Source organism: Botryllus schlosseri, chromosome 10 (assembly GCF_051294905.1).
Source record: "Botryllus schlosseri isolate E-star chromosome 10, Bs_hap1, whole genome shotgun sequence".
NCBI lineage: Eukaryota > Metazoa > Chordata > Ascidiacea > Stolidobranchia > Styelidae > Botryllus > Botryllus schlosseri.
Genome location: NC_137245.1, coordinates 21,178,789 through 21,194,542, shown reverse-complemented (window position 1 = coordinate 21,194,542; position 15,754 = coordinate 21,178,789). Strand labels below are relative to the sequence as shown.

The following is a 15,754-nucleotide window of genomic DNA, read 5'->3' as shown; positions in this document are numbered from 1 at the left end:
CTGACCTTATTTTGCATGTGACTGACCTTATTTTACATGTCGCGACTGACCTTATTTTGCATGCGACTGACCTTCTTTTGCATGTGACTGAACTTATTTTGCATGTCGCGACTGACCTTATTTTGCATGCGACTGACCGTATTTTGCATGTGACTGACCTTATTTTACATGTCGCGACTGACCTTATTTTGCATGCGACTGACCTTATTTTGCATGTGACTGACCTTATTTTGCATGTCGCGACTGACCTTATTTTGCATGCGACTGACCTTATTTTGCATGTGACTGATCTTTTTCTGCATGTCGCGACTGACCTTATTTTGCATGCGACTGACCTTATTTTGCATGTGACTGATCTTTTTCTGCATGTCGCGACTGACCTTATTTTGCATGCGACTGACCTTATTTTGCATGTGACTGATCTTTTTCTGCATGTCGCGACTGACCTTATTTTGCATGCGACTGACCTTATTTTGCATGTGACTGACCTTATTCTGCATGTCGCGACCGACCATATTTTTGCATGCGACTGACCTCATTTTGCATGTGACTGTCCTTATTCTGAGTGTAGCGACTTATTGCGACCTTATTTTGCATATCATCAAGGGGCCTGGCTGCCCATCCAACAAGTCTCTGCTGAAGAGATTCGGTGTCCTAAACATAGAAGATATTCGGAAACTAGAAATCGCCACGTTTAGGTATCAGTTCCACTGCGGTCGTTGCCCCGAATATTTCAATGACTTCTTTTCCTCGGATTCAAAAGCGCACAAGTACAACACACGCGCGTCCAAATATCATATGATTTGACCGAAAAGATCATCGCTCTATCAAATACGCCGGACCTGATGTGTGGAACAGTATTCCGCCGGTCATCCGACAGTCGACGAGCATGTCAAGTGTCCACATTCAAGTCGAAATACAAGCAATTACTACTAAATAAATACAGACCATCCTCAAGATTACCGGACCACGACTGACCTATCGATCTCGATTTCCATGACATGCCGCCCTGTTTCTTGTCGCTTTCTTTTTCTATACTATCTTTTCTACTTTCATTCAGTGTGCATGCCTGATTTTTACATCGCCTAAGCCAAGGTGGGTGTCTGATTCCATAGACTACTCCAAGTCGCTTCGACATCTTCCTGTCTTTTCATAGTATCGCCTTTTTGTGGTGTATTGAACTGATAAAACTGCTAATAAACCGATGATGATGATGACATATAAATTCAGGGACTCTATTCGCGGAGAGTATAGAATTTTCATCATGTTTAACGCGGAATGAGTATGGCTGATGATAAGATTCCTAAGATTATCAAACACTCGAAACATTCCAGATAGGCAACGGATGAAGATTTTCTGACGCAGGCGGTATAATGACACAATGGCCTGACCATTTATATCCACTTTTTTCGTAACGGCTGGAACAACCCACCGCTGTAACATTGCTCCCAGTCTTCCCCTGTATTTGGAATTTCAATTTTCACGGGGACATATATCTGAATTTTCATTCGAATTTTGATATTTCAATGTTAAAAGTAGTGTAGGTAACAAAATTTATATTTTGATTTCCAGTAGAAAAGAGTTGGATTTGGAATTATGATTTTTGCGCGGACTGCATGTAAAATAAGGTCAGTCACATGCAAAATAAGGTCAGTCACATGCAAAATAAGGTCAGTCGCGACATGCAAAATAAGGTCAGCCGCATGCAAAATAAGGTCAGTCGCGACATGTAGAATAAGGTCAGTCACATGCAAAATAAGGTCAGTCACATGCAAAATAAGGTCAGTCGCGACATGCAGAATAAGGTCAGTCACATGCAAAATAAGGTCAGTCACATGCAAAATAAGGTCAGTCACATGCAAAATAAGGTCAGTCGCGACATGCAAAATAAGGTCAGTCACATGCAAAATAAGGTCAGTCACTTGCAAAATAAGGTCAGCCGCATGCAAAATAAGGTCACTCGCGACATGCAAAATAAGGTCAGTCTCATGCAAAATAAGGTCAGCCGCATGCAAAATAAGGTCAGTCTCATGCAAAATAAGGTCAGTGGCACGCGAAATAGGGTCAGTCGCGACATGCAGATTGCAGAATAAAGTCAGTGGCATCAGAAAAAAGTAGGATTTGAAGTAAATATTTGGATTTATACGGGGACTGTTAATATTCAACATGCGACTCACCCCGTAATCGTAATAATCGTCTGATTACATTTTGTTGAAACATCTTCAGATTTAGGATATAGATGGGGAATGTCAATCATGAAATTACTATATAGGAAATATATTTTGAATTTATTTTTCATAAAAAAAAAGGAATTGGATTTGTAATTGAAGTGTGGATTTCGATTTATGCGCGGACTGATAATAATATTCTACATGCGACTGACTTCGTAATCAAGATAATCATGATTATCTTTTGATTGAAACATATCAGGATTTAGAAGGAATTTCAATGTTGAAAGTAGGCTGCTATACCGGAAAGATATTTTGAATTTATTTTTCATAAGAAAAAAGTTGGATTTGTAATTGAAGTATAGATTTGGATTTATGCGCGGACTGACCTTATTTTGCATGTCGCGACTGACCTTATTTTGCATGTGACTGACCTTATTTTGCATGTCGCTACTGACCTTATTTTGCATGTTTTTGACCTTATTTTGCATGTCATCGCACCAACCCTGTAGTCTGGTGGTGTGATGAGTAGTTGCGCAAAAGAGCAAAAGAGGCTCATGTGTTTTGTTATGTTCAGTTGCAAAGTGCAAAGCTGATCTTGCTATGCTTCAAGCGTATACCTCTGTCTCTGTTATGCAATTGCTTAGTCCTCAGTGACTTTTGCATTTTGCGGTGTTATTACACGTTAGCGTGATCAGCTTGTAACACTAACATTAAACTCAAATCGCATTAACTTTTTATTTTTTAACATAAATTTTTCACTTCATTCATAGGTATTCATTTACTGCTGAGAAGTTTATGCAATTATACGCGACATTGTGCTCGGGTCTACTACGTCTTCTGTTAAAACATAATGTCGTTTACTTTTATTGACATTCATCAGATTATATGCAATACATTGTACTTTCACAATCACTAACAACTGCTGCTGTGATGCTGTCTCAGTGTATGTGAAGGTCATTCATGAGCAATAACATTTGAACTTTTATTCTTGCTATTATTGTTCGTCTTCCTAAGGGAATCAGCACTCAAGTATCACGTTGAGGTCTAATGCTATATTCAAGCGGAAATTATAGGGTATAGTAGAAATCTTGGTTATCGTGAAAATCTTTTCGAAGTTGACGTTCGAATGTTGTGGCTTTCTGAGTATAATGTTTGCGGCCGAAATTGTTTTCGCATGCACTTACCACTTCAATTTGAGACCATATATTTGCAGGTCCATTATTCCTTTAAGAGTGGCGAAGGAAACATATTTCACATTTTATTTTTCATAAAAAAGTTGGATTTGAAATTTGGATGTGATGTTCAGATTTGGATTCATGCGCGGATTGACCTTATTTTTCATCTCACGACTGACCCTTATTTTGCATTTAATAGCTTCATCCCTGTAAGAACACCCTACTCCAATACTGGTAGTGCAATCTCACAACTTCTTGGTTTCGCTCGTACTGACAAATCACTTTATCAATTATTTGCTTTGCAGATCACTTCATCAAACATGAGCCTTACTCTTTAACTGATATTAAGTCGCTCATCAAGATATGAAAGGCTTACGCGGAATCTTGAGAGCTGACCCGGGCCAGAGTCTTCATTTCTCCACCTCTTCAGTTCTCCGGTCAAGGAAGGTAAAAAGAAGGCCGAAGTATGTTTATCCAAATGTGGGAGCGTTTCGGGCCAATAACTGGGTGGTGAACAGGCGCCAACATCCGGATTTATACGAGGGACAAATGCAAAGGAAACAGTGGGGTGAGTGTTCGAAAATATAAGTAATATTTCTGTTTTGCCAGTATGGAATCGGTGTCCAAGGCACGCAGGATCACGCCGACCTGGTCGCCAGTTGCACGCGGTCACGCCGTCACGGGTCGTTGATTTCATTAAAATATAATTAAAAAAAAAATTTGAAAAAAAGTCAATATTCTCAGCCACCCCAAATGCTATATTCCAGTTAGTATATGGTATATAATGTTTTGACCTAATCTTCAAACCAGGATCTGTTGATTACTGTCTGTTGGTAAAGTACTTGCACCTTGCCAGTTACTAACCATTAGCATCTGATCTCCTGTCACTGGCTTATCACAGTCATTTGAAGTCAGTAACCTTGCTTGTCACGCCGCAAAGTTGACTCTGTCACGCGAAAAAAGCTCCTATCACGCAGGATTTATTTCAAAAAAAGGACGGAGATTCCATACCGGCTGTTTTGTGCATCGTATTGTGCAGTTTCTATTGTTTGGTGATACGCAGCTAGGTGGTCAAAATTAATTGTTGGTGTTCCATTACTAGTATAGGACCGATTTCCGGTCTGTGTCAAAACTATTTCAAACTTGTGGAAGTAGGAAGATCTGAAAGTATAAAAGTATTTTGCATAAGTAGATTTGGTCTAGACCAGTGGTTCCCAACCTTTTTCAGCTCATCCGCTCAGGGTTGTAATGACTCGACTTGAGTCACGATTTTCTGACGACATCGACGCAACTAACACATAATGACTAATATCACCACAAATTTCTGCAATTTTTAAATACATATTCAGATATTGTCATTCAGGGGCTATTTTACTTCGTTTTTATGACATTTTCACTCATGATGGTAACATACCCCCAAACCAATTTCTACTTTACAAAATCCAAGGTCTTGAAAATGAGTAATTTTGCCTGAAAAACAAGTGGGAAGTCAAACAACAAATTGAGCAAGGCATGCTAGTAGGCAAGACATACTTGAGTACTCTGAAAAACCCTGCCGTTTAGGATTATGTTTGGTTCCAACACACAGCAAGTCAAAATGACGGGAGAGAAATATTTACATTCGAAGTGGTCCAGAGCCAACATAGGACTACATTTTTTCTTGGGTATTTCAAATCATTGCGATGTGTTCGAATGTTTGCACAACTTGATCAACCCGTCGCAATTTATATTTTTTTGAATGTCCGAGTTTTGAATGAGCCATTTTACTTGCAAATTCAAATTGTGTTCTAGCATAACTCAATAGAACAATCTATCAACCATAGGCCATTTATTACTGCCTAAGACTTTTTTGCCTTCTCTAGTTCAGTTTGCTATTCTTTATTTGGTCTGTACTATTTCTAGATTACCCACTTGGTGACGACCAACGCGCATCCTGGAAGCATTGGCGTTGGTACGATCAGTTTTACCGGAGATGGGTGGATATGACCCCGAAACCGCCTATGAAAGATTTTGACGTAAACTACAAAGAGAAAAGAGGAATGATCCATGATCAAGACACCGTAAGTATATTAGCCATCTCAGGGTAATATATTATCGCTTCCATTACTCGTGACATCCACTGACATTGTAGAATTAATGGCATGATACTATGCTCGGGTATAAATTAGTATTAAAGAATCGTTTGATTAAACGCTCGAGTAAATAATTTTGAAAATGTAGTTTGAGCCAATGCGTCACAACTTTCCAAGTTACAAAATGCATCTGCTAAATTTGAGATAAGACCTTCTGCCGATAATACTGTGTAGGTAAATATGCAAAATGGTTCTACTTCAAATATTGATGCAGCGGGGGTAGTTGGTAGACAGAACCTTTCGAGTGTGTAGGTTACCGCACCAAGAGGCAGCAAAGGATAAGTATTGCAAGGAGGTGATAGCTACTTGAGTACTTTTAAGGGGACTAGCAACCCAAAAAAATCAAAATTTTTGATTTTTTTTTTCTGGTAAGAAATATTAACATTGTATCTCTGCTGTCACCTTACGGCCATTTTTCACCCAAACAATAACTAAAAACTGCAAAATTTCGATTTTATTTTCCTTTAATAATTGGGGGGGGGTGTTTTTTTTTCAAGTTCTAACCAAAAGATCGCATGTTTCGTCCGATGACTCTATAAAATATATGGTTTGACAGTTATAAAATATATCTATCTATATTATCTCCGGGTACAAATTTGTTAGATTGTTGTCAGTTGGCATTCTAGCATTCTGACACTCATTCTTATCATTACATCGGTAACACTTGTTCATCGAATTTTTACGTTTCAAGTGTTTGATAGTCGTTTTCTCAATTGTAAAATTTTGTTACGCTGCATCACGACAAACCAAAAATTTGTTTGAAATATTTGTCGTAGATGCGTCACTCAAGGTTTTTTGAAAAGCTGAGATTCAGACGTGTGCTATGCTAAAAGTTTTTAGTCATAGGTCTACCATGTCAAGAGGTACAGAACGTCGCAGTAAACTTACTGCAAATTTATGACAAAAATTAGGATTTTTTTGAATTTTTGAATTTCGAAATGGAATTTCTCCTAGGTGGGTTGCATGTAATCCTTCAAATTTTAGCATAGCACAGCACTGTCCTAGTACTTCCTAAAGAAGGCGTTGGATCGGAAAAAGGGCTTCACAATATCGAGATTTTGCATTCCCCGTGTCAGTGCATTTTCTGTCCTTGAAATACAAAAAAATTCACAATCTGCAGGGTTAGAACGAAAATTTTTGGTTTTTCGTTTATAGCATAGCGACATCTAGCAACTGTGAAAATTTCATGCTGATGGGGGTAACCATCCGAAATTTAGGTTTTTGGGTTGCTAGTCCCCTTAAAAAGCGGAATTACTTAGATACCTACCTGATTTTATACTCGGTTCAATCAGTAATTCTCCGTGAGTATAATTTGCACGATAATTATCTTATTTTTTATTTTTATCTATTTCCTGAAAAATTTTCAGATCCAAATGAAGTTCGCCCTGCTGCTGGATAAAGATCATAAAAAGAAGTATATCGTCCCGCCGTTGAACATGGAATTCCCGCGCAACCTATCTTATTTTTATCAATATTTAACGAAAACGAAATTTGCCCACGGTCTTCCACACGGCGTAGAATCGACACCCATCGAAGCGTCCGAACTGGAGGAATTCGAACAGTTTTTGACCTGCATTCTGCAGATGGAACTGAAACATAACACGAAAACCGCAGATGAGAAGGTATGTCGCGTCGCGTTTCTAGCAAAATATTTGGAATTGTGTTTGCGGTCTGCTAATGAGTACGACCGGACATGGTCAAAGCATGCTGCTCGGGTACTCAAATAGAAGTAGACGTAACACAGTGTACTTCTGCTTAATTACTAGTAGTCGTAAATTCCATGTCTTGTCAAAACTGCTCCGAGTGGAAATAGAATATGAAAGTCTACAAACTACTCGACCGAGTAGGATCTAAAAGTAAACTTGGTCGTATACTTTTTCAGCTAATCACGGTGGGTATCTTCTAAATTACAAAGCGTGTCTTGCTGACTACCGCAAAATGAATAATGAGATTTTGACCTAAAAAAGGAAAATTTTGACGTTTTTTTACCATAAATAACTTAATTTTGATAAAATTTTGTCCTCCCCCATGTAAATTAGGTGTTTTCGCTCATAATGTTAGAATTGTACTACTTATCTTAATTTCTGGTTGGAACTGTCTGTCCTTACAAAGTAGTTTGGCCTGAAGAATCGTTTCTGACTTGAAATGTGACTAATTTTTACATGAAAAAATACTTTATTCTAACGAAATCGGGACCTATGAAGAATTCCAGTCGGTACATCACGCATTATGGTAAAAATAATTAAAATTTGTTTTAGTACAACGAAAGATGCTTTCCTACATTCTCGTGGTAAAAAGTGTCTGTCCTTATTAAATAGCTTGCCAATAATGAAGAAAAGAACGTTCAACAGCAGCAGTTGTTGACTAGTAACAATGAAGTTGTGCGTACACTGCTGGTAACACACCTTGTTCTTCATTCTGGCAATGTTGTCTACGTCAAAATTTTCAGTCATACGCTTCTTGATGTAAGAACCAATGTCCATGAAGTCTGGCTTCGAGTAGGATATTGCGGTACATTAAGCATAACACTATGTCGGCCTATTTGTTTCATTTGACCATTTATGATTCACAATAAGCAGAAAATGGTAGGTAGGCCTATGCCTATGAAGTAGGCTACAAGCTGTAAAATGCCAAATGATAAGTTCACCGACAGAACGAAATGCTGGGTCAAAAACATTTTGACTTTGTAAACAATTTTTTGACCTGACGCTCCAATTTTGACAAAATAGTGACTTATTTTGACATATTAAAAAAATCGCCCTACTAATGACACTTTGAATAGAGGTAGATAGCATGAGTCGTGAGAATTTTGCTTGACCCAAACCTGTCCCAAACCTCTGCAAAATCCAAGGTGTAAAAAGTAAATAGTTGCCTGAAAACATGTCAAGCGGAAAAAGTGTAAAATTATAGCCTAACCACTCTAATAGAGGGAGTAGGCAAAAAACTATTTGAACACTTTAAAAAGTAAAAGCCTTCGCCACCGACTACTTTTGGGTACGTGGGTACCACCATTTCGATGTGCGCAAACACCTACATGCCATGTAGCAATTTTCGACAATTTTGTGTTTCTTTTTTCACGCAGAATCGCAAGCAACGTGCCGACAGAATTATCGAAGGCATCGTGCGTTATCTCATGGCGTCTCACGCGCACCATCCAGATTTTGAAGACTGCACACTCGATATGAACCCGGAGAATCACATGTACTGGCAGCGAGGGAGAGGATTTCACAAATACGACAAGCCGCCGTTGCCGTTTGGTTTTCAGTCTCGTGACGTGCCGTTGTACCAAGTGAGATTCGGTGGTGGTCAAAGACTCAAGTAGTCATTGTTGCTACTCAATTACAGTTATTAAAATTGATTTACGAGTTATGTAAAATAAGTACCTATTCCAGGCATACTTGTGTCTAATAAACGCAAAACTGAAGTAGAAATAGTCAGAGTATTCATCATTGTTACTCAAGAAGAAGTAGGCGTAACAAAGCATATTTATACTCGAGTACAATAGACTTCCAAGGAAGTTGAAATGTAAGTATTCTAGGCCTGGTTTTGCTAAAATGCTGAAAACTGTGGATCTAGTCAAAGCATGGTCTTCATTGGTACTCCAGGAATAGAAGTAACGACGTAAATTTCTGCCCTATTAAAAGTAGTACTCTTTTCCGACAGAGAAGAAAAGTGAGTATTACAGGCCTAGTTTTGCCAAAAAAAACTGAAAACTGAAGTAGAAGTAGTTTATGCGGACGAAGTAGTCATCATTTGTACACAAGTCGAAGTAGAAGGTATCAGTTGCGCAATTAGAAAATAATCTGCTTGAGCACTTCGCGCATGAGTGGAAGCACTTCCTTACCGGCTACCTCTGTTGTCGGCTCGGTTATAAGGTAGATTTTGTCTCGAAGATCAGAACGAAGAATCGACTTGCGGCGTTTTCGCCGTGGATGGAGGAGTTTGCGCTTTCCGGCGATATACCGGAATGCGACCACCTGCCTTACGTGTACGGCGTGGATCGGAAGTTATACAGGAACATGATCTCTCCCGGTGAGCCTGTTTTTGTGAACCCTTGCTCGACTAGTCGAAACAACCCGTGTATCGCGGTATCTGGAGATGTTTTTTAAAAGTTGCGCCATTAGCGGTGTCGTCGGTCATTTTGCGTTGTAGCGAATGTACACCTCGCGATTACTAACAAATGTGTACTTCCATCTCAACCAAATCTACTTGTCGAATACTTTTCAGACCTTTTGTTTTATAATTGTACCTGAAATAGTATAATGTGTTAGAGATAGCCACTTCTACTTGTAATTCGGTAGAAATTCACTGTGTCTCTTCCACTTCATTTGCAATCAAATAATTGCAGTTGTGTAATTGACTGATTAGAGCGTAATGCTGGTAACATACCGTGATTGTAATCTGTGAAATCTTTTAATTCTAATCTAATTTAAGACATGTTTCTACGCTGTAATTTCTGGTTTTCCTGTGAATGCTACAGGGGAACTGTATAGTGCGAATCTAACCAAGCTTGCTGTGCAGACATTTGCTATTCTCATACTCGTAAGAATGAACGGAGCTTGATACGAATTCAGTAATTCTAATTTTAATCTAGTTTGAGAATAATTGTGTGGCTCTGATTCTAATTCTACTCTAATTTATAAAAAAAACAACCCTTTGTAGCATTGTAGCAGGGCTGTAAGTTGTAACCAAATCACAAAGTTTTGAGTCACAAGTCAATCTCGCTTTTTTAGTTTGACTCGAGTCAAGTCGAGCCATTTTCAATTAACCACCGAGTGAAGTCCAAGTCTGCGAACTGAGGATCGAGTCCGAGTAATAGTATTATGACTCGAGTCCGAGTTCAAGCCTTAAGGGGCACTGCTCTCTAAAAATGATGTGGTCTCAAATAAACGAAAGAAAGATTTTGACCGCAGCTGTTTTCTTCAGAACGCCGCCGTAATGGAGCTGCAATGTATTGAAATTTCCACAGGGGCTTATCGCTCCAGTGGTCACGCAGAGATCGAACTTTAGATAGTTGTCAGCTGATGTTATGAAGGTTCCAAATAGAATACACTAGGCCCGATTTTGACATGAATCTCCTGACGGGACATCTTTCGTTGAACGTGGTATCTAAACCACCTCGGCGTGTACGACATATTAAGCCCCTGTGGAAATTTCAATACATCGCAGCTCCATTACGGTGGTGTTCTGAAGAAAACGGCTGCGGCCGAAATTTTTCTTTCGTTTTGCCCTTCAATTTGAGACCACATCATTTTGAGAGCGCAGTGCCCCTTCAAACCCAGTTTTTACAACTATGCTTGGTGCTATTGAATGGTTCGCATTCCTAATATACTAATTTCCCTCACTTTAACAGTTTCTAGTCGCATTTTCTAGTACCAAAACTCGAGACGAGTCATGACTCGAGTCATTGCAACCCTGCTTTGCAGCTGTGATTCTAATATAATTTGGAAAACTGGTTGGTTTATCAAGTCAGCAAGTTGCAATACTGAATACGTTTGCTCTGTATGTGTCGTATGTCACAGACTCACACGCCAACCAACCGACACAATATTTTCATTCAGGTTTCAGGCACAAGGGCGGCGACATCTTGCTGAATTACGACGTGGCCTGGAAAGAGCGACAACTGGCGAACTTACCGCCCCCCATATACGACCCGCACCCCTTCGGCCACACTCAGTTCATCTCCATGCCCGAGAAGTGAGTCGCAACTCGTTCAACTTTACTCGATTTCTTACCGCATTTACGGCAACCTTCCCGTAGGTTTTGCAAGCAATGGTACGAAGCGAATTTGGAGCACTGTGACATCACCGATCAGATCGAGGAGCATGTCAAAGGTCACGGGATCATGAGCGGATGGACGTGGTCCGCCGCGCAAGCCCATTACCAGGGTCATTGGATGGATAACGATGTCCAAAATCCTTACTGTGTTCAGGTGAATGCTATCTAGAGACCTGTCGATTTCGGAAAATGTATTTTGTGTTCGTGTTTTAGACGGTTGTCAGCGATGGTTCGCACTTTGCGTTTTTTTGTTACCAACTCAATACCGTAGCCATCGATCCTGATAATGCCACGACTAATGAGAGGAGGAATCTTTGCTACGGAACGCCGTTCATGAAGGTACTAGACGTTGAATACCCGTCACTGATACACTGGACAGTGGTTCCCAACTTGTGAGAATCCTGGGCTTTCTGGTGCGGGCCCCTGTAATATATAGATATGTACTGGGGCACAACACTACGATTATGGTTGCCATTTGACTGATCTGGACCCTATGTGTCGCTAATTTTATCCCATATATCATTTTGAATTCTGGAAAACCAATATTGAGGTCACAAACACATCAACATGTGCAGCGTTACGTGCAATAACGCCTTAGTAGAATTTTGTGGGTTACCGGTACACAAGAAGTTTCATGTTGACGTAAAAGGTGAACTTGAAGTTTGATGAAACATTGGGACTAAAGTTGAAAAAAAATACGATCATAGTTATCTCGACTTCGGATTCACATTTGGTCAGATAAATTTTCCGTAACTGCCACAATCATTGGTTTTCTTTACACTTCTGTGTCAATTCTTGGGCTTAACTTGCACCAGTATCAAGTTGTTACTGTACAAAATCTTACCAATTGTTTTTGGATGGAGTATTTTTAAAGTTTGAATAGAGGGATTTTAGGTTGTGGGAAATGTGCTGTCGGAATTAATCAGAAGTGGGGACAGGTTGGGAAGCACTTGTTCAGTGCCTAATTTGGAATACACTTCAAGGCAATTATCGAAGATTCCGTTGAAAAATGTCAAAGTGATACTAATTGAGGTTTTCGGAATGTAAATCAGGTAGCCTTGTTTCATTACGTGACTCGTCAAGTCGTGTTATCGGTACGGAGCACAGGTGTCATATTTCAATCGGTATTCCAAATTCAGTTGTACGATATCATGGAGGGCAGCGACGATATCATATTGCACCAAGACACCACGAAACTCTTTTTAAAATTCATAAAGAACAGCAGCGTTAACGTGTCGAATAAGGAAGATTGCCTGCAACACGATAACGGTTTGGAACTACAGAAATGGAATTCAGACAAGTAAGAGCTGCCGATTGACCAGGGCATGGTATGGGATGGAATGGGAATACTCCATACTCCATACCCGCCCAATCGTTCCATACCATACTTGACAATTTTCCATACCATAGCAACATTCTTCCATACCATATTTGATACTTTTTCCATACTTTCCGCAACGTGACCACTGACCAAACTCTCAAGGGATATTCTATTTTTGATGTGTGGGAATGTTCCGGTGTACATATTCTGATTATTTTGGATGAGATTATCCATTTAAACAGCCCCGATGCACCAATGATATCCCCAGTTTCTTTATATCATATTTGTCGACGGCGATGTAGGAACGTATAGTCCTATACACACGGGATTATTTGGAAATCACAGCAGAATCTCACGACATGTAGATCTAGTGTGGTAACGTAGGCTACTGCTATCAGTAACCTCATCTACAGAAATTCATATAGGTTCTCAACCTTTATACACTTTAGAATTGCCCCTCCAATAAAATTTGGTAAGACTTTCTTTCGTAAAGACTTGCTATTGGCGAAAGTTAAGACCCCCTGAATGGAACAGCACACGATAAAATAGCCTAATGAGCAGTGAGCAGGTAACCGTAAACGCAATGTTGCACCTCCGTAAAATGGATATGTGAGCTAAGCTGACAGAAAAATAGGAAGGGTTTGGAATTTTTTCAAATGTACCAAGGTAGCATCAATTTACATGTGTAAATGACGAATATATTGCATGAGTCAGATTAACTTCCTGGTGTTGACGAACTTTTATGCGTATGGTAGATATGTAAGCCACCATAACCTACACCAGAGGTCTCAAACTCAAATGAGCCCGCGGGCCAATTTCCTACTTTTTGATGGCGCCGCGGGCCGCAACACTAATAATAGGGGAATTCAATGTATTTCCAAGTAGGCCTTATTTGACGGGACCTTGCAGACTGGCATTCCACACGCATCGTAAAAATGTGATTCACTATTGTGAATTCACGCCTTGCACCGAAAAAATAACATTGTTAGATATTTGAATAAAATTGTTGCTGTACTTGGCATACTTTGTCAAAATAATTAGCTGTAGACACCACGCGAGAGTACTGAAGCATCAGGACATCGAAGCTGTCGCGTTATAATTTGGCAGATAGCGGACATTTGACGTGCCGCAATTATAGGTAGAATTTGAAAATTTTACAAAGATTGATCTGATATCAGAGCATTGCAGCAGCACAGCCTAATCCGTTCTAGGCTATACTCATTATAACTAGGCTATTGATCATGTCATTACCGAAGTCAAATTAAATCAGCGTTAGATTTACCTTTGAATATTCGAACAGGTCAATAACAACATGAATATAAAGATTACTGTGCCATTGCAATAGTAATGTCCAATCGGCGAAGAATCCATTGTGGTACAGGTGTGAAGCGTAGGCTACGACAGTTTATACTCGCCACATTTAATGGGCGATAATAACATTGATAAAGATTCCCAAGATGGCACAGGATGTAACAAACTACATACACCAAGAGCGCAATACAATGCCAATGGTTGCCATACCGATCTGCTTAGATATCTAAATAAGCTACGAAACGCAAGCTATGACCTTATGATATTTTATAATTTTCCATACCAGTTTGATAGTTCATAAACAAGTAATGTCACGTATAATAGGTAATCTTATTCCACTGCTTCGTAACTTATGCAAGTGATGTAATAGTGCAGTTTGATGAGTAGTTTTTAGCTTATGGAGTAGTTTTATAGCGAGTTTTAAGTTATCAAATTAAATAAAATGGTAGTTAAATATGGTCGAATACTTCGAAATCCAAAATGTAGTCGCGGGACGCACAAAATGATCTCGCGGGTCTCATGCGGCCCGCGGGCCGCGTGTTTGAGACCTCTGACCTACACTGTCTGACTTACACTATAACTCGAGCAGTAAGATATATGTCATTTCATCATTAACGAGTTCGGCTATGCTATCAATTAGCGATTCCAGGATCTCCCGTGAGTACATATTCATATACATATTAACTTATTTTAATGAATCAGGTGATTTCGATCACACCATTTCGCATACGAATGAATAACAACCTATATGAGGGAGATCGCGTGCCATTGTCCAATCGATTCTCGTTAATTGGAGGCATTGATAATACGAATTGCTGAATTGCAAATGAGCGAATAAATATTAGAAACTTAGTTAGTTAGTTAGTTAGTTAGATCTTGACCGGAATGGGTGAGTCATGAATCCCAATTTGAGATATGAACATAGACTGAGAGCGATTTTCTGTGGTATGCAATCAATTTGACAAATCGAAAGTAGGATTATTGTCATGGTTCTGGCAAAACTGTCAGAGTATGGAAAATGTATGGCAGTATGGAAAACAGGTTCCATACCATACTTGGCAAATTTCCATACCATACCATACTTGCACTCTTCCATATTCCATACCGAAATTTCGTTCCATACCATACTTCCATACCATACCATGCCCTGCGATTGACATTTGTTTCGATATTGCATGAGGTGACCTAGACCCATGTGATTCGTATGCTGTTGTACTGCTAAAATTTTCGTGATAATCGATGTATTACATTTCATGGGATCTCGCTAAGAGATTATGGCAGTAGAAAAACCCGAGCATTCTGATCTATTTCAGTCCACATCTAGAACTTCAAACTCCGAAACACGCCATTGAAATGGAAGCTGCTCGCGAGATCGCGAGACAAGCGGAGATTGAAAAGAACAAGAAGCTTATACATAAAGTAATCGATTGGGTGAAGAAATAAAAATAAACTGTTCTCGATGGGATGCGAAAATCAATATGATCTTCTTGAAATTGCGTAAGGACAATGACGGTTGTGTATTCCCGCCAGAATCTGCTTGGGGAAATGAACTACGGCTGTGTGGTTTTGCCGGCGGCGTTGTCGGCTCAATAATCAAGACAGGATATCCCTGGCAAAAATTCAACCCTAACAAAGATTGATGCTGACTGAAGTGTGTGTTTGGAAGTGAATTCTTTGTAGAAAGGCTTTCAAACCCTGTTAGAAATAGATCGCTTGAACCATGCATGCGAATGAAGTTCTTTTCCAATTTTTCAGTGAGACCAGAGGCTAATATCCTATGGCCTCCAAGTGGATAGAAATAGCTGTTGTTGATAGTCTTATGCGCAATACTCGGCTCGAGATAGACAACAGAGGGTAACACGAAAG

At 39.6% G+C, this 15,754-nt stretch overlaps 1 protein-coding gene across 1 annotated transcript; it reads left to right on the top strand.

Moving 5' to 3' along the window:
- Positions 1–2,752: 2,752 nt before the first annotated feature.
- LOC145448109 (large ribosomal subunit protein mL65-like) lies at positions 2,753–15,611 on the top strand. Its single transcript, XM_080326433.1, has 10 exons — positions 2,753–3,914; positions 5,249–5,406; positions 6,846–7,100; positions 8,561–8,767; positions 9,372–9,510; positions 11,040–11,175; positions 11,239–11,410; positions 11,470–11,595; positions 12,396–12,556; positions 15,202–15,611. Exons 1-10 carry the CDS (start codon positions 3,710–3,712, stop codon positions 15,329–15,331), a joined length of 1,689 nt encoding a protein of 562 aa, XP_080182559.1. The 5' UTR covers positions 2,753–3,709; the 3' UTR covers positions 15,332–15,611.
- The last annotated feature ends 143 nt before the right edge of the window (positions 15,612–15,754 follow it).